The 27,853-nt window shown below is 40.5% G+C and overlaps 1 protein-coding gene across 1 annotated transcript in view; it reads right to left on the reverse strand.

Annotated features, from left to right (window-relative positions):
• Nucleotides 1-6,005: 6,005 nt before the first annotated feature.
• MAP1B (microtubule associated protein 1B) overlaps nucleotides 6,006-27,853 on the reverse strand; it is a 72,480-nt gene continuing 50,632 nt past the window's right edge. Inside the window, exons 4-7 of the mRNA XM_040539900.1 lie at nucleotides 25,712-25,852; nucleotides 13,677-20,253; nucleotides 11,380-11,618; nucleotides 6,006-10,622 (exon numbers count right to left, since the gene is read on the reverse strand). Coding sequence (XP_040395834.1) covers nucleotides 10,467-10,622; nucleotides 11,380-11,618; nucleotides 13,677-20,253; nucleotides 25,712-25,852 — 7,113 coding nt within the window. The 3' untranslated portion in view covers nucleotides 6,006-10,466. The remainder of the gene's footprint in view (nucleotides 10,623-11,379; nucleotides 11,619-13,676; nucleotides 20,254-25,711; nucleotides 25,853-27,853) is intronic.

Here is a 27,853-nt window from a genome sequence, read left to right on the forward strand (position 1 = left end):
CACCACACTGAGTTAACCTTTCATCCCCTTCCAACAAGCTGGTCTTTGTTACAACGTAAGCATTCAGAATCTGCAAATTTCTCCCAAATGATACCTCAGCTGGAGTTAATGCTCTCTGGTTTGGCCTCTGTCTTCTGTGCATTGAAGTGACTGGTAAGGCATCTGGCCACGTCAGACTGGTTTCTGCACAAATTTTAGACACAGCACGGTTCGGGCTCTGATTCATTCTTTCAATTTTCCCTGACCATTATGTTTTAGGGTTAAGCAGTTGTTGGGTGGTACCTGATGTTTTGTATAAGCGTTTTAAACCTGGGCTGTAAAATGGCTGCCCTGCTCTGAGTCGATGTTTTCTGGAGCTCCAGACCTGGTCACCACATCTTTTAATGGGAACTTGACTGCTTGCCATCTGCGTTGCCAGCTGGACGAGTCTTCTCTTCAGCGTGTGCTGCTGGATGCATCACACTTTTTTGGGAGGTCTTTTCTGGGAGGCTGATAGCTTCTAACAAATGCTTGATCTGCTCAGCATTTGCTCTCCAGCCACTGCTGGAGGTCTGGAGGTCACAAAACGCCTTTGTTTCCACAACTGTCCTGTCCTGTAGTGTGGCAGATAGGTACAAAAGCATACTTCAGGTCCATGTAGCTGTTCACTTCGTTCCCTTGTGCTTCCCTGTGGGCTTCTGCCAGGGCTACCAACTCGGCTGCAAGAGCATCGTGTTTGGGAGAAATAGGCTCTGCGATTAGCACCTTGTGCTGAGTCAGGAGGGCAGCATACCCTGTTAGTCGCCTTCCTTCTGATCCTAAGGTGATCGGTCTACAGAAGTCTGGAGTTGGCAGGGCATGTCTGTAAGGTCTGCTCTTACCTTTCCTCAATTTTGGGTGACCTCTGTGCCATCATGGTGTGGTTCCCCATCATCCAGGCTCAAGGCGTTGCTTCTCTGCTGTCAGCAACAGCAATTTGTACTTCTGGAGTCTCTGAAAACTCAACACCTGTGATGATTTAGTGAACCTCAGTTCGACATCATGTGGGGCATTTACAGTCAGTGGGTGTCCTAACACAATCTTCCCCTATTTTTCTGCTATCAGTGCTTCTGAGGCTATTGTTTATATGTTTATGGAATCAGACAAAAACAAAAGCAACTTTCCAGTTTGGTGTGAGCAGAGATGGACTGTAAGAACAAATACAGAATAATGATTGGGTTAGGCAAAAAAAAATAACAAAAAAATCCCATCCTATTATTCTACAATCAAGAGCTGAAAAAACACTGCGTAAAAAGCAGTTTGAAAAAAAAAAAAAAAAATTAAGTTCAAAACTGCCCATTAATCAAGCCATTTTTATAAAGCACCACTATGATATCTTTAAGAAATATTCACCCAAAGCCATTGTGATGTTACATTTATCAACACATCCTATTGTAACTCTGTTATGTTGTAATTCTGTTGAATTTAATGACCCTGCTGTTTCCGTGTGCTGCTTGCTTGCACATGAAAACGCAGCACCCATTTTCAAAGAAGTGCTCATGCAGTGATATTGAAGAAGATACAGGCCTGGATGGCCACAAGAGAAGTGGGGGCTGCAGGGAGGAGGCGAACTGCTCTGCTCTGCCCTGCTCTGTGTGAATTGCTCTGCAGGGAAGAGCTGCCTGTTTCACCTGGAAGTTTGGCACCACTTGCTTTGTCTCTGCCAGCGCCACAAATGGAGGTGAGCTGTGGGGCTGGGGCAGTGGTGGGACCGCATGGGCTATGGGGTGTCGGGAAGGGGACCAGACAGAAGGCACCGCAGGTTTTAACTGGGGCAGGGGGGCTCTCCTTCCCGTCTCCCTAATGGAGTCCCACAATCATGGCTAAAACTATTTTCATGTTCTCTACAAATGCAAAAAGCTTCTGAGTTCTTCCAGTCTTTCACCCTGGTACTCATTAGATGCAAGCTCACAAACCAGTTAGCACTTCTTCACTGGGAGACATTTCTTGGAAATGTTGCTGCTCCTTGCTGCAGCACTTCAGGCAGCTGCCTAGACATTTCATGTCTAGACACACATGGATGGGACTGTCAAAATATTCCCTAGAGGAGAGAGACCACAATCTTTCTTGGTAGTAACACTATGTCCTTTGTATCAATCTCCTCTTCTAGAAATGTTCCTTCACATCCTGTTTTCTTTTGTGATTACAGATGTGATTTGAATTAAAGCTATTGCAGTTTCTCCCTTGTAAGTATATTTTAAATCATTGTAGTACATCTTCCTTCATAAAGGTTTTTGAATAATTTCTCTGCTCATTATCCTGTTGCCTATATAGCTGAATGCACAGGAAAAGTTCTCAGTAGTGAAAGTAATACATTTACATGCACAATCACAAAGTTGTGCATGCAAACATGGTGACTACCAGCCTAAATAACACTTGCCTGCACTGTCACCCATGGTACAGCACTGTCAGGCTTGCACATGCTTGGCAGTGCTAACAGCTTCCCCGTCCTTCTCCAGGAGTGGGAGAGAGCCTTCTCTCTGCAGCCATAGCCAGAAGAAACAAACCAGTGCAAAAGCAAAGCCTGTTTGGTATGTTGGCATGAATTTAATTGTTATTGGGAGAAACACCAGCACTTTAAGGGTTAAAGCTCTCCCTTTGAATGCAAAAAGCAGCTTCCCAATTCAAATCCATGGCAGACAGCAAATACACTGCTGATTAGGTAAGCAAATATGTAACTCTTCCTCCCACAAGTGTCACTGGCAGAACACTTCCAGCAAAGCACTGAAGGTCATTATACATTATTCACAGGAGGAAAATTACATATTTATTCCCTTGCAGGTCAAATAAATGTTGCCTGAAGCCTTGCGCAGATGGGCTCTATTTACAGTAACACCCGACCATGTCAAAATAAGGTTACCAGATACACATGGGGCTGGCCACACTCTGCTCTATGCATGGTGCTGGTACCGAGTCCCTCCTTAAAGTTGTGGGACCTGGTCCAGGACCTAGTCCCAGCTGCAGAGGAGGGCTGGCTGGTACGAGGGGGTTTCTGACCCCATCTGTCCATTGCTGTGCCACCGACACAGGCAGAAGACATCCTGGGACACACGTTAGCAAATGTCCTGCTTTCCCCGACCTCCTCAGAAAGCTGGAGTATTTACAAAAAGGAGTTGCACTGTTGACTTCGGGTGATGCAAATTCTGGTTTGCAGAACACCATCTGATCCTGCAAGTGCTGCTGCTGTTTTTTTTGCTGGGGGTGTTTATGCAGATACTACAATTTAACTTCACAAAAGGGTCTAGCAAGTGCTTGAGGACATTTGTGGAAAGTAAAGTTAAATTTAACTTCCTAGAAATGTAATTGTAGGAAATGTTACTATCAGGACATGTCTCTTCTGCTGCAGGAGAGAATCTACTGCTGCAGAAGTGACAAATGACTTTAAGTTGGGACAGTGATTCCTTCAGAGCAAAACTTTTGAGAATGAATTGTAGACCAAGAATTAGTTACAAAACATCGATTCAAGAGGAAAGGTAGTAAATGTGATGCTATCTACTCTGGGTCAGTCTCCTTATGGAAATACACACAGCTTTCAGTAGTTACAAAGCTTGGCCCAGTCTGCAACCACCGTGGTACTGACTCTGTTACTGCTCTTAAACTTTTCTGATATATCAAGACCACCCAACTCACCATAAATTGCAGATATCCCAGGCACAGAAATACCACTGCAGCCCCATTACACTTTAGATTATCAGGATAAAATTCAGCTTTCAAAATATCCTGTTTATTGCAAATCCTGACAATTCTTCCCCTAAATGAACTGGGAAAGAAACTATAAAGTCTATTCCGCTCTAACACACAATGTAGCTGCTGCTATAATTATATCTTTGGAAACTGTAAACTCTTGCTGGAAATACTGAGTTCCAGTCCAGGGGGTTCACATTAAGTATTGAAGTGGCTCAGTGGTTTAGCTTACTTTACTGTTCACGCTCAGTAACACAACTGGGCTGGGATAATGTGAGGTTCACTCAACATGGGTTTCTGCACCTTCGCATGTACACAGGATGTAACTACAGTTTATACAGAAATTGCCAGCTTTGTTTATATCAGGATATACGTTCACCTACTTAGGTTGTCTTCTCTGTGTAATTCACAACCACGGGTGATGGGCAGAGCAGCGGTGCGATGTGTGAATCGTGGCATATGCAGCCGTTTTGGCAGCGAACCTGGCAGCAGATGCACAGTCACACTCCACCTCCTCCTTGCCAGCTGTTCACACTGGGGACAGTAATGCTGGAGTCGCAAGGTGGAGAAGCAGCTACATCAAGTGGTAAGGATCTGTGAAAAGCAGCTCACCAAGCACAGGCAGCCTGCAGAGCTCGCTGATTTAGTTCTTTAGTTCTCCTCAACATTTAAGGGAATAAAAATACTTTAATTTCTGGTGGAAAAGATGCTGAGCATGTGGTCAAAAGCCAGTAAAACCCCTGGTAAGTGCTGAGGAGTTTGGCTTTCCTCTGCCTATAGGGTTTGGGCTGAATATGAGGAAAACACACACAACAGAACAGAGGACAATGCTCTGTGGGAGCATTCATGCTAACCTGGACTAGTCATATCTGTTGGAGGTGGAGGTAAGGAGCTCAGCAGCAGTCAGCAGTGAAAGACTCTTTGCTGGGTGAAGGCCATAGGCAATGTTCGTGCAGCAGAATCACCATGAGCCTGGAGACACCCCCTAGGAAGTCAAAGAGCTTTGCTGTAACCCTGGGAATGAGCTGGATGTGCCACCACGGATATTATTCAAAGGACCCTTGCACACCTTTTTTCATTCCATTCTAGGAACCAGGAACAGCTACAATTTCCTCCCAACCATAAAGAACTAAAAATTATTATTAAACAGCCTACAGGTCTGGGGTGCTACCAAGCAGATTCCTCATTTTAGAGAGACCCAAGAGGCCTGAGGGACCATCATTTTCCTCTGTCTTCCATAATACTTCACAAGCTGACTGAATTTGTTCATTAATAACACTACTGGAAATAAAAAACCTCCTCCTAATCAAGTGCTTTGAAGATGAGTTTTCATTTGGCCCCTGGAACCAGCAAACCAATGCTAGAGACCAAGCTGGTCTACCCTTTTGACAGGTACAAGAGGTGGTTCCACCAGTGTTAAGCCTTACACTGCAAGTATAGATGAATAATTGGGATTGAAACCTGACCTGGCCTATTCTACATGTTCATTCTAATATATTTTAAGGCACATATATAATATTTAATATATCTTAAGGCATTTTTTGAGCACAACAGCTCAAAAAAACTTGACATAAACATACTTGAGGTATAAGATTCATAGCATTCGCTCCCCTCATCTGGTCTTCATTTTCCTCTGGTTAGCTGCAGTCAGACCAATTCAAGCCAAGCACAACATTTCTTATTAATATCATTGGAAGTTATAAATGAAACCGTAGAAGTCGGAGACAGAGAGGGGCACACAAGCAGGACTGCTGTCTGAGGGGGAAGGAAACCACTCAGTGACACAGCTTCTCTGGGGAGCCAGCACCCCCTGCTCCCCGCCGCCCCAGCCTTGACTTGCTGATGGCCATCACCTACTGGCTCACTGCTCACCAAGGAGAAAAATGGGAAGGAGCAATTCACTCTTGTTAAACTGCAACAACTCCCTGGTTTGGAAAAGATCTCTTTTCAAACCAGGGCGGGGTTGGTTTGATGTAGCTTTATTGGGTATCATCTCTGACACAGCCACTTGAATGCGTACTTACTGAAAATGAGGTGTTTTCTCATGCTGCTGGGGAATACAGAAATGAGAACAAAAAGAAGCCACATCATGGTACATCACGGTAATGTTTTACACCATGAGAGATTGTTTTATCTTCATTTATTTTCAAATTTCTAAATAGAGATTGGTTCTAATCTAATACTTAAATAGTCACTGATATTTTAAGCAAAACCCCATATAATAGGCCATCATGATTGAAGGAAAGGGGAAACTTACAAATACATACACACACAAAGACAAGAAACATGTCAACACCACTTTACCACTTTTGTATTTTATTGTGGAACTGAGTTTGTTTCCTTTACATCAAATATCCTCAATGGAAGAGGGGATATTGCACACAAATATCATAAAAGCACTACATATTACTTTCACTGGAAACTAATTTTCTACATTAGATATGACTGGATAGAATAGAAGTGATGCAGGATTATAAGACATAATACCATACACAGCTGCAGACTGACACAAACACCATTCAGAACAAGAGAGAGGAGGTGTGTGAGGTGCTTCTCAGCCAGCAACAAGACTGTTTCTTTCCATGATTTGGAAGATAATGGCTGCATGCAAATGCGTGAAAGCATATTTCAGATTTGCTCTTTTACAGTTGTGATTACAGCCCAGTCTTGAAGAGGTAGCTCCTGTCATTTGGAGCTCCTAGCAAGTCTAGTGCAGAGAAGCTTTGTATTATTTTTCTCCCTTTTTTTTTCTCTCCTTTCAATATTTTTATGCAATTGTTTTATTTAGTTATTTAATTTTTAGATTTTTTTTTGTAAAGTCACAACAAACAGACTATTTTTTCTTTTTTTTTTTCTTTTATTTTAAATAGCAAACATTTTTAAATCAGGTGAATAGTATAATTGCATTCTAAGAAATGCTTACCCTTAGTTGCTTTTAGTGTTTTGTTCAATTATTAAGTGAAAAGATGAAAGCTTACAGTTTCTTTCAAGTGTAAGTATTATACTTTTTCCTTTTCTAATAAATCCAGACCAACAAAATTACTATTTCTCTCAAAACATCATTACTGAGCAAGAACCTCTGGCGACAGATGAACAGAGAGAAGCATATGACATAAATGTTCCAAATGCACAGTAAGCGCTCTTTGGAGCTGACTTGCTTGTGGTAGGAGGGATTGAAAATTCAATTAACAAATCAATTAAATCTTACTAAAATGAGTACCGGAACTCTCCTAAATAGCGTAAGCTATTGCAGGCAATAAAGAAAAAAAAAACATTCACATATACGGTTAGCTCCATTCACCACAGCATGTAAGGTAATTTAAAAAAAAATAATCAAAAGTGAATTTTTGAAAGATGGGGTGAAAAGTAGAGGTCAATGAAGTCAGGCCCACCACAGGACTTTGAAAAGGCATGCAAGAGAGGCCCTGTCCAAGTTCAGGAGTGGGAGGTGATCTCTAAAGTTAATTCTTCATTGAATTTTATTAAGCAGTATACTTAGTAGCATAAAGATCATGACTGGGATGCTATTATGGATAACACCATCATTTAAATGGAGTGTCCTTTACACTCAGACACTGAATCTTTATAATTAGAGTAATCAATAACAAACCATGCTCCTAGAAATCTATGCCAATCAACAGCACTCATCGTTAATGTACATGGTACATTTTGATGACTGTTCCTAAGCTAATTGTGTAGTATTATAACTAGCACAGTTAGATTAGTTCCACAGGCAGGAAAGACATTAAGGGCAAGAGGAGCTAATGGAGGAGGGAGTTCATCGTTTTGTTGCACCCAGGGGTGGTTGCCATTTAAAAGGGAATGGATGGAACAGGCATTACAAAACCTCGGAAGAGCCAGGCTGGGCTTTTAATATTATTGTAGCAGCAAAAAAACAAATGCACATTTTAAGATCAGCTGTAACTACATTTTTTTTTTTTTAAGTAAAACAAATGCTTGAGCCATCACAAACTTGCTTGGGGAGATTTAAGGCTTAATTCTAATTTAATTTACAGTAGGATTGAATGACTGTAACTTCCCTGATTGTAGTGAAATTGCTCTTGATTCACAGTGGTGTGAGATTTATCTCAGGACCACTGCTGTACTTAAAACAGATTTTCTACCAAAGCAGAGGTACAAACTGTTTCAGATTTTGTCATAAAATCAGAAAATCTGTTAATCTGTTCCCACTCAAAATGTTTGAAATCTTACCTATATAAGAAAGTAGACAAAGCAGAAAGAATTGTAGAAACAATACAACTATTCTGCCAATATTTTGCCTATAACTTCGAAAACTATGTATTACTAAAGTAATTTAAGTAAATGATTATGAGCCCAGCAAACATGCTTGCTTTCACAACACATTTCCACCTGCCTTTTGTGCCATAGTCATTCTGAGTTATTCTTAACAGCTTAAAAGGTATAGCAATAAGTAAAACAGCAATGCTAGAGATACCTAAAAAAAGAAGACATTAAAAATAAATCGAAAACCCCAACAGTTGACAAACAGTAATTCACAGCATTAAATGGGCCTCAGGAGCCCATATTTAAAGGGCCCTAAAGCAGGATAAAAAAAAATCATAAAAATTAGGAGTGCAAACATATACCTATTAAACAAAAATATTCTAACTATGTAAATTTGAAATAAATTAGAAGTAAAGAAAATAAAATGAGGTCATAGTTCACTACATTGTGAAACTTAATATCAGCCATAACATTGAATCATACAGACCAGCACATATCTCCATTTCAGAGGCCTTTATACCTTCTTTAAATTCTGATTCGCAAACCTTCTACAAAGTAACTTTTTTTTTTTTTTTTTCATTGGGGTAAAACTTCTGAGACTAAAAAATCCAAACTGTCTTAAATTATGGAACTGTTCTACATGCTGTTCCTCTGCAGGCAGTCTAGAGAAGGAAAGAAAGGGGAAAAGAAGGGAGGAAAGGAAAGGAAAGGAAAGGAAAGGAAAGGAAAGGAAAGGAAAGGAAAGGAAAGGAAAGGAAAGGAAAGGAAAGGAAAGGAAAGGAAAGGAAAGGAAAGGAAAGGAAAGGAAAGGAAAGGAAAGGAAAGGAAAGGAAAGGAAAGGAAAGGAAAGGAAAGGAAAGGAAAGGAAAGGAAAGGAAAGGACTTATTTTAGCTTATTGCTTATTCTATCTTTTCTCAAGATCTTGTGAGGGTTGAGAATGTAGACACTTGTAAATATTAGGCAATCAACATTTCAAATTCCATTTTCTTTCATCATCAATAGATTAATTTTATCATTAGGGTGCCCCCTCTGCACCTATCCCCAAAAAAGGTTTTGGCAGTTGACTATTTTCAATAAATTTTAGCTTAATATCCATTCTCACTAGAACCTTAAACAACATTATTCATTTATCTTACAAAACTACTAAAAAAACTGCCTTCACCTGAAAAATTTTTCTTTGCATTTTCCTGTAAATGAAAACTTTTGTTAAAAATTCATCTATTAAAAGTTCACACATTGCTAAAAAAAGGTTTCTGTACATTTGTTCCCATATTCACTCTTAAATTAAACAAATAAAATGTAAGACAAAGGAAGGTTGAATACTGTACAGACTCGCAGGTAACCTTTTTATCATTCTGAAAATTTCACTAAGTTTTGCAACTCTGATACTGGACACCACTTCAATCCTGCTTCCACAGTACAAAAGAAGCTTTCAAAAGAAATGCTCATCTTGCCTTCTTCAGCTGTCCAGGTGCACCAATGAAGTGTTCTCATGACTAAGATATGTAATTCATAGCACCAAGCCATTTGACCAGTCAGATAGGTTTCTAGTACCACACATGCACACTCACACTTCTTTACTGGTGTAACTATGATCCTACACTGGTGTTTATAAATTTGCTGTCTCAACAGTAAAAAATAAGTGCATCGAGTTTCTTTGTACATTCAAGTCACTTCCTAAGGCAAATTGTCTACTGTATGTACTCCCAACTGCTTTGGTATTTTGCTTCGGTCAATCAACAGCTGACATGGGTGTTTAAGCATGTGGACTGGTCAATTCTGAGTGGAGTAAGTGGACTTTTGCTGGGAGTATGCCTTAGACCAATAATTCTGGATGTTAAAAGGAAGGTTTTAGAGTTCTGGATGGGGTTCAGATAATGTGCATATTTGGCCTATGATTGTTATGGTATGTCAGTATGCAGAGTTCAAATTAAAGTGGAAAACTGCTATGAGAGTTTAAGTTTTATGTCGTTTCCTAGCCACGTTCTGTTTCTTTACATTTTCCAGCTAACTTAACTCTGTAAAGTAAGGACCCCCTTTGCGATAGCTCGGATTGATACAAATTTAAAACTTTCTTTTCATATGAGAGCATAAGAAGACTGCAGTAAGCGATACATCTATTGCCATGAGACTAATGCAGATCTAATTATTTATTACTTTCTCCTCCTACCCCTCTCTCTCTTTCTCTCTTGTTGTGTTTCTTTAGAGGGCAAATGCCTCTACCTGGCAGAAGTCAGTTATGGTTGCTAGTGCATGGTTTCTAAACGTTCAGCGGAGATGAAACTGGATCTGTATTTTCGCAGTAATTTGAACCCTACTATAGGAATACTGTTACTTCCCTTAGCAATCAGCAAAGACTGAAAAATATTAGTGACTTGCATCACCGTGACACAGTATAGCATTTGGCAGGTATATAGTTCAGCAGTTGAAATAGATGGGTTGAATTTTTAGAAAAGGTGTTTTCAAACTGAAGAATTTCTGGAAACGAAGTTTAACGTTGTGGTGCGTGGTCTTGTTCTTACAGTTCAATCTTGCATGCAGGAAAAGATTCATCTTGCATAACAACCGTGCTGCTGCTTGCCAAAACCATGATGTTGAGGTCCTGCTGTTTCTCATGGGTCTCTTGGTACCATTCTCTCATCACTTCTGAGTCATGTGTTGGGATTAAGGTCACCTACAACATGAAAAAGGAGAGCTTCTCAGGCATGAGCAACAGAAGAAAATTCTAAGAAAATTGTCTTTGTTAAAGTGCCAACCAACAGTTACATTTCCCTTTTGGAAAGATCAGATCTTTATGCAGTAGGTAATAAGATAAATTTACGGATAAAAAGAAATAATAATAATTAAAAAAAAAAAAAGTAGATAAGATAAAATGACTGTAAAGAAGCAGTTTATCATAATAAAACCTTAGTTCTGTAAGGTACTCAAATACAGCTTTTCAGAGAAGGAGCAAGGTATAGTCTGCACTGATATCCCTTCTGATTATGGCCTATTTATTTATTTATTTATTTATTTATTTATCACATTGGAAAGGCACAAGGAGTTTCCAAGTGTACGTGGTTGCTGTACAAACCACAGAATGTTAATTTTTTCTTTCCTACATGCAAACTGAAAGGTTCCCAAACCCAGATCATATATGGTATAATAATAACATGAAACAGCCAAATGGCCCTGTAATTAAGGCATTTTCAACTATTTTATTCTTCAGGGCATTCAGTCAGAAGGGCGAGGAATAGAGGCGCAGCTGACCACAGCTCTGTACTTCACTCGTGTGTCCTCTCACTGGTTTCATCACTGATGAAATGAGGTGCCCTGGCTGGGAACCTCCTGTCCAGAGCAGCAGCTGTCCACTCCACAGGTGCTCTGGGTACCCATGGTTGCTTCTCAGAAAAGTTTTAATTTCCAGGCAGAAATACTAGCAAAGAGCCTACCTGCATGTTGCTCTCCCACTGGGCCTTGCCCTCCAGCAGGGAGTCCAGAACAGCCCTGCTTGGCTCCTCGGCTGCGGCATCATTCCCGCTCACCACGTAGTAGGATGACCGCACCCTCTTGAAAAACTCAACGTCAACATTCTTACTATTGCTGTGGTTGGGAATGTACACCAGATCCAAATACACTGGAGGTCCTGGAGGCACTGCCATAGATTTTGCTGACTTAGTAGTCCCAGGTCCTTTGGAAATCAAACAACAAAAGAATACATCCCGGGGTGGTTAAAAACATGCATTTATTAGTGACCATTAAAATCGTAGAGGTGATACTCCTTAAAATAGCTACTGCTGGTTAAGTGTTACAGCTGTACTTCTGTGTCTTCTGAAACAATTATGGCATTACCCTCCTACACCTAATGACATGCTCGAGCTTTGTTGAATCCAAATACTGATTGTACTAGGAGGAAAAAGCCTGAACACATGTAACTAACTATATAATACAATAAAAACTCACTGCCACATAACCAACAATTGACTGAACATTTCCCAGTAATATGCTACTATTATCCAACAATTACTACACAAATCTGTGATTACCGAATTACCATTCAATAAATGGCAGCCTTAATTTTTAAGTTAAAAAGCATAGCTTTTTGAAAGTCTCAGATCTGCATGATGATGAAACATAGGGTCGCACAGGGAGCCATGCAGATTTGAAGCTATCTTTATTTACATACACAGATTGGCCACACCACAAAAAGCAGGGGGAAGAAGCTGCAACGAATAGTGCAGTGGCTAAGAAGAACTTCATTCAAAAGGAAGTCCAAATTTTAAACACTTACATACTTACAAAAAAGCTGCTTTTGCCACACACTGGATCACAGTGTGAACTGGCAATCAGGGTTCAATCAGTAATCGTATTCAGATGATGGCCATTTATCGATTACTAGCCTCCTCATGATGTTATAGAGGATGATGTTTGGTAAACTAAATTTTCTGAGCAGTACACTTTATTTAGGGTCACATATTGAAAAGCTAGGAAAGTCCATTACAATTGTCTAGCTTGATCTAGCTTGATTCATCAGAGGGCAATATGCCAAACAAGCATCATAATATGAAAATATTTCCTGAATTAGAGCATTTTTAACTATTGGGTATGTTACAAAAATTTTTACCATCTTTTATCACACAAAAAATAATAATAATAATAATAAAAAAATAAATGATACATCTTCTGGAATTGTGGACACTAACTTTGCATACAATATTGGGCATTATATTTTAAACCTAAATGTCAATATCAAATGAGTCTTGTCTTAAGCTCTAGCATATGCCTGAGAAGTATGCTTCAAGGAAAAAAAATCTAATATAAAGGTAAAGTTCTGGAGAAATGTACAGCGTGAGGAACTAAACTGCTGTTTTGAAAGGCATCTACTAGCAGAGACACGCAAACTACGGTATAAGAAATGAACAGTGGACTACTTCAAATGGGAGAGCTACGGACATGAATGTTGGTTTGCTTGTACTGAATCCCAGACCTGCAGGGAGTAAAAAGCTTTCAAGAGAATGTCAGTCCTGTTGATAACAGTAAAATCGGAGTATCCTCAAAACTCTGTAATAAGATCTGCTGGAAACAACATGCACAATGCCTTCTTCAGTAATTTAATTTGTATTTTATTACTACTTAGAAGGCACAACAGTCATTCAAAATGACATTAACTTTCCACATGTTGAGTCATCACTGATGGCATAAGACTTTAACCAGATTATGTGATATATATACTTAGCTCACTGAAAGTGCTCTTACTACTGTTATATATTTTTTTTTAAATACTCTTTTTAAACATAATCCAGCAAAGTAATAAAAGCATCCAACGTCCTACAGCATCTTGCATCTCAAAACATTAAACTGCGTTAGTTTATGTTAAGAGCATTGTGCCTACATGATTCTGGAAATGAATAAAGTGGATCACTCCACCGTTAATTTCACTTCACCTACAAGAGCAGTACTTTTAATTCTATTAGTCGGTTAACAATTTAGACAGCTGGTATTAAGCTTTTTTATACTTGATGTACTTGAACTAATTCTTTATATCTCTGGAAACTGACACGTCAAGTTGCTCAGACTAAAAGAGTTAATTCAGAGAATTTCATTCATTTAAATGTGTCCTTTACATTCTGTATTTGTATCTAAAACATGGACTTTCTTTGTGGGGTTGCTGAAAACCACATTCCCAACTGATATAAAGGCAATCTAACTTCACTATCTTAACAACTAGAGAGGTCCTATGTGCTTTTACCTGTGGTTGCAGTCTTTGCTGACTTGGATGCTGTTGTATTTGCTGCATTCTTGGTGTCCTTATCTTTCTCTTCTACTCGGGACTTTACTTCTGGATTAGAGATATTTTTGGTTGCCTTCTCCACAGACTCCTTCTTTTTTGGAGAAGCTGTTTTGGAATTTTTTTCTAAAGATTCTTTCACAGCTGGCTTTGGTGAAGCCACTTGTTTCGATTTACCATCACTTTTTTTAACAGGAGAAGATGACTTGGTCTTAGTACCCTGTTTTTTTGTTTTTGTCTTTTCCTTAAGGTCCTTCTTCAAAGGTTTACCCAGATTCTGGTCAACAGGCAAAGCCTCTGGATCAACCATGGAGACATCAGGGTGCCTAGGGGAAGGGCTACGATCCTGCATCGGGACCGGCGGTGGGTCGATGTGTTTGTATGTAATTGTCTTGTCAGTTGGAATGGTTTCCGACTCATCTTCTGAGTCAATGTTAGCATCTGCAGTGATGGAAGGGCATTCCTCAGTCTCGGGGGGAACATCTGAATCCGTCTGAGATGGGGCAGACTCGCTCACTGAAGTGGGAGGTGTTTCATCGCACTGCCGTCCCTGCTGCTTTCCCCCGGAGGGTGGCTGGGCTCCCCCAGACTGAGTTAATGGCTTTTCTTGATCTTGAGACTGCTCTTCACTTGCAAACCACTCGAGGGGATTAGGGTTGATAAATGAAGGTGAAAGTTCAGTTTTAGGATGCTTATATTCGCAGGAGGACACAAGGCATAAATCAACATCTTGACGAGATTCTGCTAACGATTTTCCCGGAGTAAAATGTGCGCTTGCTTCATAGGAATAGCTAGTAGGTTCAGGTGACCTGGTGGCTTGCTCAGTTGTCTCAAATGAATAATCTGTGGCTTCAGGTGACCTGGTGGTTCTCCCAGTTGTCTCATAGCAGTAGCCCATGGCTTCTGGTGACTTAGTGGTTTTCCCTGTTGCCTCAAATGAATAATCCATAGCATCAAGTGATTTGGTAGCTTTCCCAATTTTCTCATAGGAATAATCTGTGACATCAAGTGATTTGGTGGTTTTCCCAATTATCTCATAGGAATAATCTGTGGCCTCAGGTGATCTGGTGGTTTTGCCTGTTGTCTCATAGGAATAATCTGTGTCCCCAGGTGACCTGGTGGTTTTTCCTGTCATATCATAGGAATAATCTGTTTCACCAGGTGACCTGGTGGTTTCCTCTGTCATCTCGTAGGAGTAATCTGTGGCCCCTGGTGACCCGGTGGTTTTCCCTGTCATCTCATAGGAGTAGTCTGTGGCTTCAGGTGACCTAGAAGTTTTCCCTGTTGTATCATAGGAATAATCTGTGGCTTCAGGCGATTTAGTAGATTTTCCAACTGCCTCGTAGGAGTAGCTAATATCCTCTGGTGATCTAGCAGTTTTTTCTGCGGCCTCATAAGAGTAACTAAGTTCCTCTGGTGACCTGCTGCTTTTCTCTGAATCTTCTTTTTCTGGGCTGAATAAAGGTTCTGGGCTGTGTTTTGCTAGGGGTTCCTGTAATGTCACAGCCTGGTAACCAAAGGCTTTGTCAGAGGACATTTGCAATGACAATGAAGATGCATGACTAGCTGATACTGCTTCTGTGACTGCAGGAGGTGAATCTGGAAAACTAGGAGAGTATAGAGGAGAAGATTCCCTCGGACTTAATGGAGATAGATCAGACTTTGGTGACAGCTTTTCTCCTAGGCTCTGCACCTTTTCTGAGGTAAGAGAAGAATGAAGTGACATATCTCTGGGTGGAACGGCACCTGCAAATGTTTCCTCTGGCAGTGGAGAAGTTACCTGGGAAGGAGTATGAGCTGATGAACTTGAAGATGAAGCTTCAATTTGAGAAACTGAAATAATTTCTGAAATATCCTTCTCTTGAGAGTAAGATGTCTGCTCCACAGGGGAAATCTTCCGTGCAAAAGTAGTCTCCTGTATATCTGAAGGGCTATAATCTACTTCTGTTGGTCCATTTTCAGATACATGGTGTATACTAGTGCCTACAGGAGGATATTCAGGAGATTGCCTACTGAAGTCCATTGCTAAAGACTGCTCAGGGGATTCCTGACCAAATTCTACTGACATAGTTGACTGTTCAGGAGATCTGTGATCATGCACTGGGGTTCTTGATTTTGCAGTTTTAGGTGAGAAATCTGGTGGAGAAATTGACATAGGTCTTGGGCACTCCTCCTTAGATGGAGACATTTCTGTTTCCTGAAACGTTGTTGGTGTTTGTACAACTGACACTGAAAGGGAATCGTCAACTTCTGTAGAGTGGGGTGATCCAACCTCAGCATGCAAAGAGGGGGATACATCATCGGTAGTTGGTTCTGGAAATGAACTAGTAGCAACAGATGCTGTGGAGACAGAAGCTACTCCTTCAATATGGGAATACGTGTCTTCTGCTACGACCTCATCAACAGGAGTTGCAGACTTATCAGAAACAGTGCCTTCAGAAATTGACATTTTTGTGTCTTCTTTTAAGGAACCAAACTGACTGATATCTATTTGAGTAGGTGAGAGATCACCTGTCAACTTTCGCTCATCCAAGACCAGTGAAGACTGGGAGCTGCTGGGTTCTGTATCCTCCATTCTTCTCTCTAGGCTGAAGCTTTCCTTAATTACCATAAACTCCATGCTTTTTTCATCTTGTTTTTCTTGGAAAAGCCCCACTGAGCTGGCTTCAGAAGCTGGGCTCATTTGAACCGGTGATTTTTCTGTTTCAGGTTTCTCCTCAGAAGGACTTCCATAATCTCTGGTGGGAGACTTTACATCAGCACTCAAAAATGTATCATAAGTGGTCTCTGAACCTATCAGTGGTGGACTCCGTAGAGGTGAGAGAACCTTTTCAATAGGAGATTCTGAATCTGGCACAGGCTCATCCATAGGGCTTATTCTGGGTTTTGCAGACTCATCTTTGACTTCACTGAATTCAAAGCTAACTGGAGCTTCTGTTGACTTTTCACTTGTTTCAGAGGGAAGCTGACTGGATTTTTCATCAGTGGGAGACTGATAATAAGGTGTGTGGCCAGCACTACCAGCAGCAGACTGTGAGGGAGATGCTACTTCTAATGTTTTATCTTCAGGGCTTGCACAGTGCTCTTCAGCAACTTCTTGACGTACATTGGGCAATGCAGCAATGGGGGCAGGCTCAGCCAAGACCTTGATCTCATTAGGAGTGAGTGAAAAGTTGACACTGCGTTCACCCAGTGGTGTTTTGGCAACTGGTGATGGAGGGGACAAACTATCAGCTGGACTCTTGACTGGGCTAAGTTTTCCAGAAACATCTTCTAGACAGGTTTCTTTGATTTCTAATTTGGCAGTGCCTTGGATTTCACTTTCTTTTTGCCGGTACACATCCTGGAACGCGGATTTGCAGAATTTGTCTTCCTCTAATGAAGAAGGTGGTGAGATGGTAGAAGCTGAGGCATTATAGTCTTTACCTTCTGTGGCCTCTGTTTTGGATCCTTCTGATAATCCGTTAAGAGCATCTGGAAGTGGAGAAAGTTTAGGCCTACCAAACTCTTGAGAGTACAGTGATGTCTCATACTTGGTAATATTCACATACTCCTGAGAAGGTGACTCACTTTCCTCATTGTTAGTTTCATCACTCATGACATCCCGGGGTGTAGACATTTCATCCATTGGAGTTGGTTCGCTAGATATTTCAATGGTAGACTGTGTATAACCCGAAGTAGCAGTGAATTCCTCAGGCTGATCTTCTCTATTTTCTTCATCAGAAACAGTGGCTTCACTTTCTGAACCACCAGGTAATGTCTCATCATGGATTGAAGAGGCTGGTTCAACTGCTGGAGACTGAGGCTCTGAGTGTTTTGTTGGTGTAATGATGAGTAGGCCATATTTATCTTCAACTTCACCAGCTTCTGCAGCTTTGTCTACCACAGCCATCACATAATCTTCTTCAGCTTCTATTTTTTCAGTCTCCTCTTCATCTCTGATGTCTTCTGCTTTGTCTTCTTCCTCTTCTTCAGTCTCTTCAGTTTCTGCCTTTTCTACTGCTTCTTCCCTGTCCTCCTCAGCCCGTTCATCTGATGCCTCATAATCTGCCTTTTCAATATATTTTTCATCTTTGATATTAGCATCTGTTTTGGCCATTATTTCTTCTGCACTCTTACCCACTTTTCTTGCTTCTTCCATGTATGGTTTTGTGGTGTCAAGTGGTGTCTTTTCTTCCTCATCTTCACCTCGTTCTTCAGCTTCTTCTGTCTCTGCCTTCTCCTCATAATCTCCTGCTTCAGATGATTCTTCCAAGCCAGTTCCCTCATCTTCATACTTTTCATTGTCATCAACCCTGTGCTTTTCCACAGGTTCCAATTCTTCAGGTGTCTGTTCACACTCACCCTCAGCCTCTGTGGTAGTTATGCCTTCATCAGAGGACTCAGCAGGTCCTTCATTGTCTAATTTTTCCTTTTGGATATCAAAGGCCTCTTTTTGTTCTTTGCCAGAGAGCTTCAGTTCATCCTCTATGAGTGCAACCTGAGGTTTTGTTGCTTTTATTGTTTCCACTTCTTCAGCTTTTAATTCTTCAAAATCCTTTGTTAAATCCTCTGGTGAAGACATAAGGGACCTCTCTGCCTCAAGTTCTTTTCCACTAGCTGTAATTTCTGCAGCTGCTACAGCAGCTACAGTTGTAGCAGCAGCTCCAACGGCTGCAAGGGCAGCTTGTTCTCCACTGACTTTGATCTCCTTCTTCACAGTCTTAATTTTTCCCTTTTCCTTTGGTTTTCCAGCAGGTACTGCTTCTTTTTTAGCAGGTTCCTCCTTCTTTTGTGGTTTAGGTTTTGCTGCTGGCTTTTTGGTTTCAGCTGAAGGAGTGGGTGTCTTCTTTGTTTCTTTAGGAACCTTTTTGATGTCCTTTTTGGCTTCTTTTTCTTCCTTCTTAACTTCTTTTTTCTCTTCTTTTTTAGCTTCTTTCTTCACTTCCTTTGGTGGAGCTTCTTTCTTCACTTCCTTCTTAATTTCCTTCTTCTCTTCCTTTTTCACCTCTTTTTTAACTTCTTTCTTGATCTCTTCTTTTTTGGGTTTTTCCTCTTTTTTGATGGGAGTTTTCTCCTCTTTTTTAGAAACCTCTTTCTTTGTTTTTTCTTTTTCCTCTTTCTTTTCTTCAGGTTTTGCTTTGACTTCCTTTTTCACTGGCTTCTCCTTTGTCACTTTTGGTTTGACATCTGTAGCTTGTTTTTCAGGAGTTTCAGATTTCAGTAATTGTTCTTCCTTACTTGTTATATCTTTTTCTGCCACTATAGGTTTGGTTTCTGGTTTTGCTGGTTTCTCTTTTTTAACTGGAACTTTTTCTTTGCTTTCTAATTTCTGAGGCTTTTCTGGTGCTGGACTAGGCTTTGCAGGCTCTGGAGTTTCTTCTTTAGATTCTTTTCTGACAGTCTTGCTTGGTGGTGTCTTTGCAGCAGGCTTGAGACTTTCTTTGCTGTCAGTTCGCTGTTTCAACTTTGCTTGTTTCACAGCTGGACTAGCAATGTTTCCGGTTAGGTCTTTTTGTGTAACCATTGGTTGTTTAAGGAAGTCCAAGTGTTTGAGTTTTTCTAGTCCTTCTAGAATATTATATTGGGTGCTGTTTCCAGGAAACAGAACTCGAATTATTTTTTCTGAAGGATTAGCTGGATGCCAAACAATCAGGGATGAAACAGAAGTGAAATAGGATAATGGAATGTCTAGTTCTTGGCCATTTGGTAGCAGAAATTCAGCTTTATCTCTGTTAGTACCACTCCACTGTTGCATAAAATATTGCATCTCTTTGCTGCTTTTGACAGGATTAAGCACATACATCTCAAGTTTACCAACTCCCATTTTCTGAAATAAAATAATGGGATCAATGGTATTTCCCACATTTCTGAAAAGAGGTTCTGGTTTCATAGACAATTTATTTAAATACTGAAGCGTAAAGCAAGCTTCTTCAACACTCCTTTTAACTCTGATGTTAGGATCCAGATTCTTCAGGTTCTCAGGTACATTAAGGAATACAACTCCTAAATCCGGTGAGATCAGATTTTTCATCCAGTCACTGTTGGTAGTAGATCCTTGAGACTGTTCCTCTTCTAATTCAGCTATTTTTCGCTGAAGCATGCTATTGATTCCTGGCAGGTTATCATCTCCGATGTGAGTGAGCAGAATAGAATCTACCCTGTCCAAATGCCGGATAAGCTTCCAAAAGCAAGATTTTCTTTCAGATCCTCCATTGATAAGCATGTTGAATCCATTCACTGCAAACAATGCAGAGTCTCCTCGTCCACCCGGGAAAATATAACAGCAGGGTTTGGAGAGTTTCAAGAAGCCTCCTGAGGTTGGAGGTTCCAAAATGTCAAAGGGTGATGGCACTTCTACCGATTCTGACAGATACTCTGTAAATTCAGAAAGTCCTTCCATTTCAGGCAATATGGAAGATGAGTTGAGTTTAATGTTAATGAAGTCTTGAAGGTTGTGTCGGTCAAGATTAGAATTTTTCCAGTCCCCTTCCTCAGGGCAGAAAAGAGTTAAGCTGGCTTTGTTGGCAGGGTGTGTGGTGCTCAATAATTCACCAATCTAGGGTTGTGAAACAAAAACACAAGATACACATAAATTAATTTTTAATGATAATTAATGACAAAATAATATTAGCTAATCAGATAGATAAGACTTTTGTTAGACCTTCTGCACTGGTGAGTACTCATCCTAGAAGCCAAGGAACTTGTTTACGCTATTAGTTTACTACTAGATTATTATTATTTTTATTATTATTATTTCTGTTTTTTTAAATACAAAGGAACTGCTTACTCCTGATCCCTTCCTCTCTGCCTAAAGGAGGAAATTACACCAAGGTTCTCCCTTCCTTCCTTCCTGCACCCTTTATAGTAGGACGGTAGAAGCTTTTATATTCAGAAGGGATGAGAGCTATGAGTTTAAAACTGCAAGTGCTACCACCATCTCTGCCACTGGCTCATGAGCCTCTGTGCTGCCCCAATCAATCCGGAAGAGCCATGCAAATACCTATGGGAAACAGTACATCCTCTGAACAGGCTGTACTGGGCTCATTTAACAAGGTTTTGGTAGCAGGGTGCTGCAGGGGTGGCCTCTGTGAGCAGAGCCCAGGAGTTGCCCCCATGTCAGATCAGAGCCAGCTCCATCTGATTCCAAGAAGGACCCACCGCTGGCCAGAGCTAAGCCAGTGAGCGATGCTGGTTGGGCCTCTGGGAGAGCAGATCGAAGACAGGCAAAAATGGTGTGCTACAGCAGCTGGGAGAGAGGAGTGAGAAGCAGCCCTGCAGCCCCCCAGGTCAGTGCAGCAGGAGGGCAAGAGGTGCTCTAGGCAAGCAGCAGCAGTTCCCCTGCGGCCTGTGGAGAGGCCCCTGGTGGAGCAGGCTGTCTCCCTGCAGTCCATGGGTCCCACACGGAGCGGATCTCCATGCTGCAGCCTGTGGAGGAGCCCCCGGTAGAGCAGGTGGATGTGGCCTGGAGGAGGCTGTGGCCCATGGAGAGCCCCCGCAGGAGCAGGCCCCGGGCTGGGGCTGCAGCCCGTGGAGAGGAGCCCACGCAGGAGCAGGGGGTCTGAGGGAAGTTGCTGCCCGTGGGGGACCCGTGCTGGAGCAGTTTGCTCCTGATGGATGGACCCCCTGGTACAGAGCCATGTGGGAGCAGTGCTTGAAGAGCTGCTTCTGTGGGCAGCCCCCGCAGGCTCAGTTTCGGAAGGACGGCATCCTGTGGGAGGGACACCATGCTGGAGTTGGGGGAAGAGAGTGACCGTGAAAGAACAACAAAGATGAAGTATTATTGTAACCCCATTTCACTACACTGCTTAGGGGTAGGAGGTAGAAGAGGTGGACGGGGCGGAGGTGTTCATAGTGTTCTTAGGTGTTCTTAGTTTGCTTTTGCTTTTTTTTTTCACTGTGCTAATCTGTTAGCAGTAGGCAATAATATTAATCTCGTTTATGCTGAGTCTGTTTTGCCTGTGACACTAATTGGTGATTGATCTCCCTGTCCTTATCTCAACCCATGAGCCTTTTTCATCATATTTTCTCCCTCTGTTCTGTTGAGGAGGGGTAGTGAGAGAGCAGTGCTACCTATTGATGTTAAACCACCAGATGCCATAGTATGAAAGGCTATTTTTCTGTTCCAATCTGATCTAAAAAACAACATTTAATTGTTCCAGATCAGTACACAAACAAACATGGAAAAGTATAACATATTTTAAACCTTCTGCCAGTTAGGCAGACACAGCCCATCTCTATTCTATTTGTTCTTAACAAAAAAAACACCAAATTATGTAAAACTCTTCTTTAAAGAAGTAATTCAGATATAAAACGCCGGTGTAAAATATGCCCACACAGTACCATGGAAAATACCATAATCTTTTTTACAGAGACTCAACTGTCAGTTGAGCTGTAAGAACAGTGTCTATTAAGCTACAGCTGAACAATTTGAAAGTCTTGGACCACAAACTGAATCAGCGGAAGAAATGAATATATATAAATTAAAATGATGTTTGATTGTAGTGATCTCTGTGGGTGTCTGTGTGCCTATGTCTAACTTCCTTTCTTTGTGTTACATTATTTATTTTCAGCATTTACCAAAAATAAAACTCATCAAAGATGCAGTGACTGTTATCCAAACAAAAATAATCCAACCAATACCTAAATAAAGCAGAAAATAAATATTTTCTATCTTCCTTTGTCAGCCTTACATAGTATCCGAACCATTTGATAGGAGTCTAAAGAAATTTCACTTGTATGTCAGACATGGTTTTGTCTGAAAAAGAACAAAGAAAAAGGCAAAATAAAATGTGTAAAGATGGAAGAGGATAAATGACAAGGGAAATAGGAGATCCATTCCTGCTGTTTATCACAGAAATAAGAGTGGCAGCAAAGACCACAGCTCTGAAATGGATTTAGGATCTTCAGTATAGTCCTTATGCTGTCTCTCTAGTCAGGTTTGAAAATACATTATTAGGGAGAATTAAAAGTAGTAAAAGATCACTTCCTTTGGGTGAATAAATCAAAGCCCGTTGCATACATAAAGTGACAACTTGTGTACAGACTGTTTCTCATGGAGGGCCAACTTTCTGGATAGATAGAAAATCATGTAGTAATACAGTGAGCTAATTAATATACTGGCCCAAGGTTTGCAGTTAGTCCTGTCTAGTTTATATAATACCGTATTTGGATTTCTGCTTCATACCACTAAATTCAATCTCCGTTTCCTCTTAAAAGCTGTCACACTTAATGCAGATACTGTTAAGCTATTGGTAGCACAGGCCAATGAAAAGTTGGGAAAAAAAATCCAGGCATAGATCATATCTGTTAGGAATAGCAAGCTCAGGAATGCCCCAGTAAAGGCTTTAATGGATTTGTATTTCCAACAATGACACAAAGGGCATTGACAGCTTCACTGCTTACATGATTTTATAACACAAGAATGTAAATGCTCTTTCTTTCCTCTGGATTGAAAGTCAGTCTGCGAGCAAAGAAACATATTTATGAACCTGGACATCTTTAAAACACTGGGATACTACTTTTGAAGAATCCTCAAGTTTTAAAGGTGTTGTAGCTATAGAAGGCAGACAGCAAGGTGGTTGCTCAGAGAGCATACTACATTGCTTCATACCCTGGACCACAAAGGCAATAACAAAAAGTTTTTCCTCTGATAGCTGTTGTTGCAGAGGCAGTGGAATAGGACATCTTCAATGCTCTGGCACAGGAGAAATTGAAAACAATGCTTTTAGGCATCGCCTGCAGAGAGGTCTGCAAGCTAGAGATGGATTACTGAACTGGGCTTCAAAAGAGTATCACCCTGGTGAAGGGAAATACTTCTTTATTTATTTGTAGGCACATTCCATCACCATAGTTCAGGTTTGGTCCAGTGAAACAAAAGGGACAGAAACCAGAAACATGAACTTCAGACAATATTCATCAAACCTTATATGCTTACGGGTCAGGACAGCATAGGAATTCTTTCATTTAATCACTATTTGGAAAATCACTAACCACTTTTTTTCTGGCCTTTTTTTCTAACCATTTTTCCAATTTGTAGACTCTCTGAAAATTTCCCATTAATGGGAGCATTGAAAAAATGTCACATTCACAGGCTGCTATATGGGAATCAGGTTCTTTCTTTGGGTTTCTGAAATGTGTAGAAGCAGTGAGAGCCCAAGGCTTAGGGAAAACAAGCTGGATGCCAATGCTTTAAAAGAATCGTGCTGGCTGGTGAGCATGCTGCCACCAGCAGAGAAGAGCCATGGGAGCCTCCTTGGGGCCAAAGGAATATGTCCCACATGCCCCACAGCAGTCCCACACTGGCTCTAGCATGTTGCCAGACATCACCCCTCTACTTTCCAGCCAACTGTTGTTGGCTTATTAACTGTAACAATAGGATTTGCCCCTGGTTTTGCATGTAGTTCATGCGTTCCTACTTAGCCAGAAGCACATGGAGCTCTGTCTTGCAATTCCACAGAAAAGTAACTCTGCAAACTGACTTTTAGGGGCCAGATGCATTCCAGAGAGCAGGAATCCAGTTCTGGAATTCCAGCAGGTATCCCTAACCCTACAACCACATGCAGAACAAAGAGGCTTTGAGAACATGATCAAATAGATACAGTAAGGTCACACCGGAGCTAATGCAAACTTTGCTTTTTCAGCACTGAACTTTCAAATATCACTCCACTGAAATTCTCCTAATTAATTTTGGAAACTAAAATCCTATGGATGCAGCCATATAGTTTGTCTAAATATATGTTTTACACAGCAGCCAAATTAAGTGTGACAGCTTGTTTACTATGGGCTCCTGCCCTATGGGAGCTTTCAGACACAGCACATTAAGCAGGACAGCAAAATAACAAGCCATGAAACAAACAGCATTAAATACTGGTATGTCATATACTTGTATTTTTGGTGCATAAAGATCACAAAATTTACAGGTTTCTCTAGCCGGATTTTAAACACTACAGTAAAGAGGCCAAGTGGGTAGGTGGTGCAAAATTCTCCAGCTGTTCCAACAGACAGTCTCTATCTTATTTAATGTCACCTACTGCTCAGCTGCCAACAGGCAAGGACCTTTGTCAAATTCAATTTGCCTGCTTTGTATGTGCACCTTAGATAAACAACCTGTACACTTTAGAAGCAACACTATTTCCTTCCATTGTGTCCTGGTTTCAGTTAGGACAGAGTTAATTTTGCTCCTAGTAGCTGGTAGGGTGCTATGTTTTGGATTAGGATGAGAAGAGTGCTGATAACATGCTGATGTTTTAATTGTTGTAGAGCAGTGCTTACACCAAGCCAAGGACTTTTCAGCTTCTCGCTCTGTCCTGCTAGCAAGCAGGCTAGGGATGCAGCAGGAGCTGGGAGGGGACAGACCCAGGACAGCTGACCCAAACTGGCCAAAGGGGTATTCCATACCATTTGACGTCATGCTGAACAATATATAGAGGTGGCTAGCCGGGGTGGGGGGGGGCCAGCTGCTCGGGGATAGGCTGGGCATCGGTCAACGGATGGTGAGCAATTGCATTGTGCATCACTTATTTCGTACACATTATTATTATTAATACTATTATTATTATTATTATTATTATTATTATTGTTATTATTTTTCCTGTCTTAATAAACTGTCTTTATCTCAACTCACAGGCTTCACTTTCCCGTTTCTGTCCCCCATCCCAGAGAGGGAGGGGGGAGGGTGAGCGAACGGCTCTGTGGTGTTTGGCTGCCAGCCGGGCTAAACCACGATACATTGTCAAAAGGTTCACTGGTTTCCTGTTTCTCAAAATTAAAACTTAATTCCCCAAATTAAAATGCAATTCTTTAGTTAAGCAACTCACATTTAAAAAAAAAAAAAAAAAAAGTAAATTAAATAGATGTTTTTAAAGAAAGCATATGTTTTTAAAGAAAGAAGAGTAAAGAGCATCAGCATCAAGCTGCCAACTCTAAATTCAACCTAACACAGAGGGCCATTTTTGGTCTTCTAGAAACCTGTGCCATCACACGACAATAAATGGAAGATACTTTTCTGAACACACCTCTTGATCAGTGAAGATCTCGATGAAGTTCTGGAAGGAGAAGGACCCTGACTGAAGAATGAGTTCTCCTGTGTTTTCAAAGCACTGTCCAGTTAGTACAAGGAGCTTGTGTCTTGCAGCATCTGTGATCATTAAACGCACCTAGAGTGAAGGAGAGAAACACAGCAATAATGGGAGTTACCATGTGTTTCTACATTCCTATGAGAATGAGCAGTTTACCTTGCTTAATTTAAAATATATTTTGCAGCAGAGTCTCACAGTACTGGTGAAACATCAAGTTATATTTCTGCTAACAAGTAGCAAAAAGAAACAAAGGAGGCACAAGAATCGATTAGGGAGATGGCCTGATAAATAAGTCAAAGTAAAGACATGTAAAAAAAAGCAAGAAGCAGAAGAGAATAAAATTGGAATGACAAGAAATATTTTCAATGAACAAATATATTCCTTGTATAACCCTTGGTAAGTTTTAATAGCAATATATCGGGACAAATTTGGTCAACTGTGCCTCATATGCTAATAAGGGACAACTACACTTATCAGACTCAGTTTTTGGAAGGCCATTCTATTTTTTTTTTTTTTCCCAGTATTCAGCATAACTTGCCATTTGGTTGAAAAAATATCACTGAAAAGTAACAGTCACAAATCACAATCCCGCTTCACCAAAATCATAAACTTAACCATCAGGCACTCAGATACAGTCATATGCACCATTTACTCCTCATGATGTCACTAACTATGGGCTTTTTATAGAGTGCCTGTGAAAGATCTTATTTCATACACGTTACTAAATTATGTGGATGCCTGATGGCTTAAAGGAGCTTGTTATTCAGAAATAACTTTCTTCTGCATTTTGAAATAACTACCTTAAAGTAGATTCTCATTACTTTGCTTGACCCTCACAACAACTACTAGTAATTCCTGTTTCCACCTCAGGGAGAGATTTAACTGTATTCTAAGAAATATTCCTACGTTCACTATCATTCTGTTGGCTGATCTCAACTTAAATTGAAGAATAAGAGTAAATAAAACCTTCATAAGATTCTGTACTGTTGAGTAAACCTTTTGCTAATATTTCAAAAAAGTTGTTTTTTTTTTTTTTTTTTTTTTTTTCCAGCACCAAAAAATCGATTCAGATTAAGGTAAGGCTTGAATTTCAAGTGTGGTAATTCCTCTGTTCAAGAAGAATTAAGTTAAAACAGAGTACTGATTCCAGAACAGTGCTATCCAAACTAAACTAAATCAGAAGAGTCCATCTGGAACAACTCCACATGTAGATATTGCATCCAAACTCCATCTCCATGGAGATGACATAATCACCTCAGCACTCCTAGCAAGTCATTCTTTCAAATTTATATATTGATTGTTAAGCAATCAATTGTTCTAAATAATTCCCTCTCACGCCAGGGAAGCTGAGCCAGAAAGGCTTGACCTAAATCTCTGCTGAACTCATGTTTTCAGTACAAGTAGAAAAGAGCCACTGAAGAGCTTGTATCTGCAAGAAGATGCCAACTCTACCACATCTTCATTGTTATTTTATTAAATAAGTGGCCTTGACTTTAAACAGCAGTAAGTTCCTTTAATTAAGCACAAAAGTAATGCTGGTTTGTCACTAATTGCACTTAGATGATTATAAATTCAACAATATCCTTGATAGATAGAGTCTATCTATTTCAGATAAGAATAGAGACAAATGCAGTGGTCTGTCTGATGTGTGTCTTGAAACCCTGTCTGTGCCAGTGGTATTAAAACCATAAAAAAAGATGGTTTCCTCTGCTGTCTTTTCTCTCATTGCTGGCAGCAGCTCTGGACAGTCTGCCAACTTATGTATAAACTTACTAGGTTTTCCAACAGCAAAATTATTTCCTGATTTATGAATCACTGATATGCGACTGTCACATAATTCCCCTTTAACTTATTTTATTAATCTGTGGTTCTGCAGAATAAATAGATTCTGCAGAGCTAGAAAACTATGGCAGGGGAAAAAAAAGGTAAATATATGGTTGCAGATTGTAGAGGGTAACATATGATACACATGAAAGAACTTCCAGAGACACATAAATTCTGTGTCTGGCTATAATCAAAGCATTCTGAGGGACTACCAGAATTTTGTCTTCTGATTTCAAGACCACTACATTCAAGAAG

This window comes from Cygnus olor, chromosome Z (assembly GCF_009769625.2).
Source record: "Cygnus olor isolate bCygOlo1 chromosome Z, bCygOlo1.pri.v2, whole genome shotgun sequence".
NCBI classification, from domain to species: Eukaryota; Metazoa; Chordata; class Aves; order Anseriformes; family Anatidae; genus Cygnus; species Cygnus olor.